The 7,500-nt window shown below is 50.0% G+C and overlaps 1 protein-coding gene across 7 annotated transcripts in view; it reads left to right on the plus strand.

The window, feature by feature from the left end:
- Nucleotides 1–7,500, plus strand: part of zip (myosin heavy chain 10) — a 237,967-nt gene that overhangs the window by 129,287 nt on the left and 101,180 nt on the right. For all 7 annotated transcript variants that reach the window (XM_070119105.1, XM_070119106.1, XM_070119100.1 and 4 more), the window contains exon 2: nt 44–200. In XM_070119105.1, coding sequence (XP_069975206.1) covers nt 44–200 — 157 coding nt within the window. The remainder of the gene's footprint in view (nt 1–43; nt 201–7,500) is intronic.

The raw sequence follows: 7,500 nt of genomic DNA on the forward strand, positions 1-7,500 counted from the left end.
GATCTCCCCTCGCTAACATTCCCCTCTCTCTCCCCTCCCGCAGACCTACTCCGGCCTCTTCTGCGTGGTGGTGAACCCCTACCGCCGCCTGCCCATCTACACGGAGAAGGTCATCGAGATGTACAAGGGCAAGAAGCGCCACGAGATGCCCCCCCACGTCTTCGCCATCACAGACTGCGCCTACAGGTCCATGTTGCAAGGTGGGTGTCGGGGGAAGGCGGGCGGTTTTGGTTGTCGTTTCAGATTTTTTTTTGTGTGTGTGTGTGTGTGTATGTTTTGTATTTGTATTCGTTCATTGGTTCCATTCACCCCTGCCGTTCTCACCTTCTTTCCTCCTTCTTTTTCTCCCTCCCCTGCTTCTTTCCCTTCCCTCCCTCCCCCTTCCTTTCCTCCCCTGCTTCTTTCCTTCCCTCCCCCCCCCTTCCTTTTCCCTCCCTGCTTCTTTTCCTCCCACCCTCCCTTCCCTCCCTCCCTCCCTTCCTCCCTTTCCGTCCCTCCCTCCCTTTCCCTCTTCCTCCTCCTCCCTCCCTTTCCCTCCCACCTTCCCCTTTCTTTCCTTCCCTCCCTCCCTCCTCATTCCTTCCCCTTCCCCCTCCTTCCTTTCCTTGCCTCCCTCCCTTTCTCACCCTCCCCCTTCCGATCACGCCCTCCCCCTTCACCCTCCTTCCGATCACCCGTCCTCCCCTCCCTCCTCCCTCCCTTCCGATCACGTCCTCCCCTCCTCCCTCCCCTCATTCCTTCCCCTCCCTCCCCCTTCTCACCCTTCCCCTCTGACCCTCTGTTCCGATCACGCCCCTCCCTCCACCTTCTGCCCCCTCTGACCCATCTGACCCTCCCCCCCCTTCACGCCCTCCCTCCCATCACAACTTCCTCCCATCACAATCTTCCCTCCCCTTCACGCCCTCCCCCTTGTAAAACAGGAGCCAAGAACGCGAATGAACGGCCCACTCTGAGACTCCAATTACGATGGTATAAAAGGAACCCTGATAACAAGGCTGTAGAACCTTAGTTGCCGATACCCCATCCTCTTCTCACCTCCTTTCTCCTTCTCTTTTTTCTTTCCTTCTTTCTTTCCTTCCGTTTATATTCCTCCTATTCTCTCTTCTCTCCTCTCCCTCCTTATTCTCCCTCTTTCTTCTACCTCCCTCCTCCTCCTCCCTCCTCCTTCTTTTTCTCTCTACCTCCTCCTCCTCCTCCTCTTCTTTCTACCCTCCTCCTCCTTCCCTCCTCCTCTTTCTGTCCTCCTCCCTCCTCCTCTTTCTACCTCCTCCTCCCTCCTCCTCACCTCCTCCTCCTCCCTCCTCTTTCTTCTACCTCCTCCTCCTCTCCTTCTCTCTTTCCCACCTCCTCCTCCTCCCTCCTCTTTCTTCTGTCCTCCTTCCTCCTCCTCTTTCTTCATCCTCCTCCTCTTTTCCTCTATTTCCTCTTCTTCTACTTCCTCTTCTTCACTTCTTCTGTCTTAAATTTCTCCTCCTCTTTCTTCACTTCCTCTCCTCTCTTTTCACTTTCTTCATCTTCTTCCTTTTTCTCCACTTTCCTCCTCCTCCTTCTTCTTCACTCCCTCCTTCTCCTCCCTTTTCATCCTCCTCCTTCTTCATCTCCTTTCTTACCTCCTCCTCCTCCTCCTCTTTCTTCTACCTCCTCCTCCTCCTCCTCCTCTTTCTTCTACCTCCTCCTCCTCCTCCTCCTCTCTCTTCTACCTCCCCCTTATTATCCGTTGCCATCCACTCCTCCCCTTCGGCTCCACTCCCATTCGACCCCCTGGTATTTCCGGGTGGTGGCCTGGTTGCAAGAAAAGGCGTGACGTCATAGTTCCAGTTTGTGTACATTTGACGCTTCTTTGTCGAACGGTTAGGGAGGGAGGGAGGGAGGGAGGGAAGGTGGGTGGGTGTGTGGGTGTGTGGGTGGGAAGGAGGGAGGGAGGGAGGGAATATGGGTGGGTTTGGATGGGTTGATTAGTGAGTTTGGGTGGGTTGGTAGGTAGGAAGGAGGGAGTGTGGGTGGGGCTTTGAGTAGGTTGGTGGGTGGGAAGGAAGGAGGGAGGAAGGAAGGAAGGAGGAATGTGGGTGGTGGTGGAGAGGGAGGGAGGGAGGTTAGGTGGGTGGTAGGGAGAGGAGGGAGGGAGGTTAAGATGGGTGGGTTTGTGGGTGGATGGGAGGGAAGGGAGGAGAAAGAGGCATAGAAGAAGGGGGTAAGGAAGGGAATGATAATGGCCAGGGAGGCAGCAGCAGGGAGGAGACGTTGTAGGAGTGGTGTGAATGGAGGGAAGAAGAGAGAGAGGGAGGGAAGTAGTAGTGGAAGGGGAAGGAGAGGGAGACACGCTGAGGGAAGGAGGTAGTAGGAGGAAGGGGGGGAAAAGGAAGGGAGAAACGAAGGGAAGCTGGGAGAAATTTAGGGCGTGGTAGACAGGGAGACGGGGCGGGGGGCAGGGAGGTCGTAGGGTCCGGAGAAGGGAGGCAGGGAATCAGGAAGGGAAGGGAGATAGCGAAGCAGGAAGGAAGGAAGATAGCAAGGCAGGAGGAAAAAAGGCAAGGAAGCTTTGGATACGTTGAGTGGGTGAAAGCGACCGAGGGAAGAGAAAGGAGGGGGAGAATGAAGAACTGGCGACAAAAATGAGGAAGAGAATGGGGCATTGAGAGAGAGAGAGAGAGAGAGAGAGAGAGAGAGAGAGAGAGAGAGAGAGAGAGAGAGAGAGAGAGAGAGAGAGAGAGAGAGAGAGAGAGAGAGAGAGAGGCGAATAAATGAGGAAGGGGAGAGGAAATGAGTGAGAAGAGTCAAACGAGAGTGAATGGCAACAGTGATACGGGGCGAATGAGTAATATGACAAACGAGAGAGGAGACGCTATGTGCTGTGACGTGTACCTCATCGATTCTAAGTGTGCGTCTTAAGTGAAGTCATTATCTCGCAATATAGCGGATCTCTCTCTCTCTCTCTCTCTCTCTCTCTCTCTCTCTCTCTCTCTCTCTCTCTCTCTCTCTCTCTTTCGCTCTTGCTTTCCTTCTCTCTCCCCTCCCGCTCCCTCCCTCTCCCTCTTCCTTCGCTCCCTCCCTCTCCCTCCCTCTCTCTCCTCTCTCCCTCCCTCCCCTCTCCTTCTCCTCCCTCCCTCTGTCCCCTCCCTTCCCTCTCTCCCCTCTTTCCTCCCTCCCTCACTACCCCCCCCTCTCTCTCTCTCTCTCTCTCTCTCTCTCTCTCTCTCTCCTACACCGGTCTCTCTCTCTCTCTCTCTCTCTCTCTCTCTCTCTCTCTCTCTCTCTCCATTTTTCTTTCTTTCTTTCCTCCTTCTCTATCCCTCCCCCGCTCCCTCCCTCCCCCTCTCTCTCTCACTCCCTTCTTTCTTTCTTTCCTCCTCTTCTCTGTATCCTCTCTCCCCCTCCCCCTCCCTCCCTCCCCTCTCCCTCTCCCTCCCTCCCCCTCTCCTTCTCCTCCCTCCCCCTCCCTCCTCCCTCTGTCCCCTCCCCCGTCCTCTCTCTCTCCCTTCCCTCCCTCCCCCCCTTCTCTCTCTCTCTCTCTCTCTCTCTCTCTGCCCCTTTCTTTCTTTCTTTCTTCTCTTTTTCTTTCTTTTCTTTCTTGCCTCCTTTTCTTTCCCTTCTTCTCTATCCCCTCCCCGCTCCCTCCCTCCCCTCTCCTCCTCTCCTCCTCTCCTCCCCCACTCCCTTCTCCTCCTCCCTCTGTCCCCTCCCATCCTCTCTCCTCTTTCCTCCCTCCCTTCTGTCCCCTCCCTTCCCTCTCTCCCTCTCTTTCCTCCCTCCCTCCCCTCCCCCTCCCCCCTCTCTCTCTCTCTCTCTCTCTCTCTCTCTCTCTCTCTCTCTCTCTCTCTCTCTCTCTCTCTCTCTCTCTCTCTCTCTCTCTCTCTCTCTCTCTCTCTCCACCGGTTTTCGCATTTGCACATCTTGCACAGTGGGATCGTGGGTGTGGCCGGGACCCGACCTGCTTAAGTGGTGGGTCACTTACTTCGAGGTGGCTTTGATGAATCGGGCTTGTCAACGGCGACCGGACACTCGGCTCGTAGGACTTGTGGCAGCCCGGGCACGACGCACGCACGCACGCACGCACGCACTCTAGCTAGCATACACGCTGACATTTTATTTTATTTATTTATTTATTTTTATTTGATTTTTATTTATTTATTTATTTATTTTTTATTTATTTATTTATTTTTTTGGTTTTGAGGAAGTTCTCCGCGGGGGGGGGGGGGGTGAAACTCCTATAGTAGGTGATTGGAGCGAATATTTACCCCATGTTTGTTTGTCTGGGAAGGTTTTGTTCAGCATGTAAAGGCCAATTAGCGGTAGATTTGAAGTGGTAGAAATGTGCGTCAATGAACTAATTTGGAAACAAGTTGCAGAACCCGTCATTTAGGCGATTTATTAATTATGGTTTAATTATTATTGTTGATTATGTTACTGAGAAAAAAAGTGTACGGGTCCTGTGAATGAATTTATTTATTTCGGCGTTTGCTCTCGAGAAGAAAATATATGACAATTATGATGGAAATGACTTGTAAATGACTTGTTTATTCCGGTATTTATTAGAAGAAAAAATATCTTATTTAGAAAATTAGAAAAAAAAGAGAAAAGAAGAAAAAATAAAAATGTATGTTTTTCATATTCCTGTAAAAGTAGCATGACTCCGGTCTCTCCAGCGCAGTCTGTCGGTCATTCATCTGACTCAGGTTGACCTAGCACAAGTTGCGAGTGGAGGAGAGAGAGAGAGAGAGAAAAAAAAAACATCGCTTTCTCTCTAACCTGATTCGAGAGAGCCGGAAGTGTGGAGGGCTTGTCTCGGACAGTTGAAGAAGTGTTGCTATGAATGAGATTTTTATTTTATATAGAATTTGTAAGGTCTTGCGAATTTGATTTTTTTTTCTGAGAATTTTGGTTGGCTTGAGAAATTGATTTTATTATCATAATGATCATCATCATCATCATCATCATCATCATCATCATCATCATCATCATCATCATCATCATCATCATCATCATCATCATCATCATCATCATCATCATCATCATTATTATTATTATTATTATTATTATTATTATTATTATTATTATTATTATTATTATTATTATTATTATTATTATTATTATTATTATTATTATTATTATTATTATTATATCCGCGGTATTAGAGGGTCTAGAGGTGTCTTGAGAATTTATTAGTTTTTTTTGAGAATTTGAGATGTATCTGAGAATTCATCCGGAAGTCTGGGAATCTTGTCTTAGAGGAATTGAGATGTCTACGAGAATTTATCTGGAATCCGAGGTCTTGCTCGAGTAGGGGGGTCTATAGAGAAAGGTCGGTGAGGTCATTGTTGACTTGGAGGGGGAAGGGGGAGGGGGTGATGGTTGGAGGGGGAGAGGGAAGGAGAGGGGAGGAGAGGGAATTGTAGGATAGGATAGGATAGGGTGATGGCGGTGGGGAGGGGGGTGAGGATGAGGGAGTGGTAAGGAGTAGAGGGTGAGGTTTGGGGAAAGAGGGGGAGGACGGGGTGGGTGAGGAGGTGGTGGAAGCTTGTGGGTGAGATAGAGAGGGGGAGGGAGTGGTAGGATGGTGGGAGGAAGTTGGGGATGGTATGGGGGGGGGGGAGGAAGGCAAGTGGTGGGAGGAAGTTGGGGATGGGGGAAGAAGGCAAGTGGTGGGAGGAAGTTGGGGATGGTATGGGGGGGGGGGAGGAAGGCAAGTGGTGGGAGTTTCGTCAGCGGATGTCTTGCGCGGAGTTATCAGATGTACTGTGTCCCCTGTGGCCGATTGCCTCTGGGTAATCATTTTTCCTTTTGTGTACTGGCCTGCCTGTCATTCGTTCTGTCGTACTATTTCTCTTTTTTTCTCTTCTCTCTCTTCTCTATTATATCCTCTCCTCTCCTCTCTATCATCTCATCTCCTCTCCTCTCCTATCTCCTCTCCTCTCTGTCCTCCCCCCCCTTTCATTCATTTATTCCATCCATCCTTCTTTTCCCCTCCCACTCCATTCCTCTCTCTCCTCCCTTTCCCCACCCCCTCTCTCTCTCCATCCAAAGCCTCTCTGTGATGCATGGAATAAGGGAGATGCTGATAGATTGATAGATAGGTAGATGTATAAACGAACGGATAGATGGCGCGCCTGTGCCTGTGAGCGCGACCACTTCCCATATTTGGTTGTGTCAGCGTCGTAGGCCTACAGAAGCGGCACCTCCGCTCTGAATACTGATCGATCGATAGACATGCGGCCGAGATGAATAGATATAGGCATTTGGACAAGGGATCGGAGAGAGATGAATAATGGAGCAAGGGAGACGGGTCAGGAAGGCGGAGCGAGAGGCTGAATGGAGGAGGACGTCGCTGAATGAGGAGCAAGGGAGGAGTGTCATTGCGTGGAATGCATTGGTTTGAAGGTACGGCGTCGCGTGGGGTTCGTGGTCCAGTTGAGGTTGTATGGCCCGGGGGTGGAGGGTGGTTGGGTGGAACGTCTTAGGAGTGTATCTGTCTTTCTTTCTATCTTTCTCTTTCTTTCTTTCTCTCTTTCTTTCTTTCTCTCTTTCTTTCTTTTTTTTCTTTCCATCTATCTTTCTTTCTTTCTTTCTTTCTTTCTCTCTTTCTTTCTTTCTCTCTTTCATTCTATCTTTCTTTCATTCTTTCTTCTTCTTTCTTTCTTTCTCTTTTCTTCTTTCTTTCTTTCTTTCTTTCTTCTCTCCTCTCCTCTCCTCACCTCTCCTCTCCTCTCCTCTCCCTCTCCCTCTCCCTCTCCCTCTCCCTCTCCCTCTCCCTCTCCCTCCTCCGTCTCTCCTCTCTCTCCTCTCCCTCTCCCTCTCCCTCTCTCTCTCTCTCTCTCTCTCTCCCTCTTCCTTCCTCTTCCTTTCCTCTCCTTTCCTCCCTCCCCCCCTATCTCCTCCCCTCATTTTGCAGTATGAGTTGTCGCAGTTCAGGAGTGGAGTATCAGTATGTAAATCGTTGTAGGTTCTCTTGGGTGTGTTGTAGGCTATAGTTCTCTTTAGAAAATTCCGCCGCATTTGCATTTATTGCGTCATCGCGTGCTAATACCGGGTATGGGGAACGAATTAGGATGCTAATTTGCACTTGTTCGTTTTTATTTAATTTTGATTCGCGGAAGCCACTTGAGAAGGGCCCATACAATAGAGTATGAATTTGTTTGTCTTGCATAATATGAGGGTATTGTTGCGAAGAGATGGTGATTGTAAGTGTTGTTTCTCTGGCTTTAATGGTGGAAGGAAATATTTTTTGAAATACACGTGGCGGAATTTTATTTATTTATTTATTTATTATTATTATTTTTTTTTTTTTTGGGGGGGGGAGGTCGGAAGTTCGTTGAGGCTGATTTCGGAATATCTTTAATGTGTTTGATATTTGGGAAATGCTGTTCTCGGGATGTCTCGTGCGGTGCGAGTGCTAGGGACGCATCTCCGGGCACCTGCTGCGGCCTAATAAGGGCTTGAGGACCGTCGCTACACCGCTGTTCACGGGCGGTTCTGTGGGCTGTTGTATGGGCCGAGTCGCCGCCT

Source organism: Penaeus vannamei, chromosome 43, assembly GCF_042767895.1.
Source record: "Penaeus vannamei isolate JL-2024 chromosome 43, ASM4276789v1, whole genome shotgun sequence".
Lineage (NCBI taxonomy): Eukaryota > Metazoa > Arthropoda > Malacostraca > Decapoda > Penaeidae > Penaeus > Penaeus vannamei.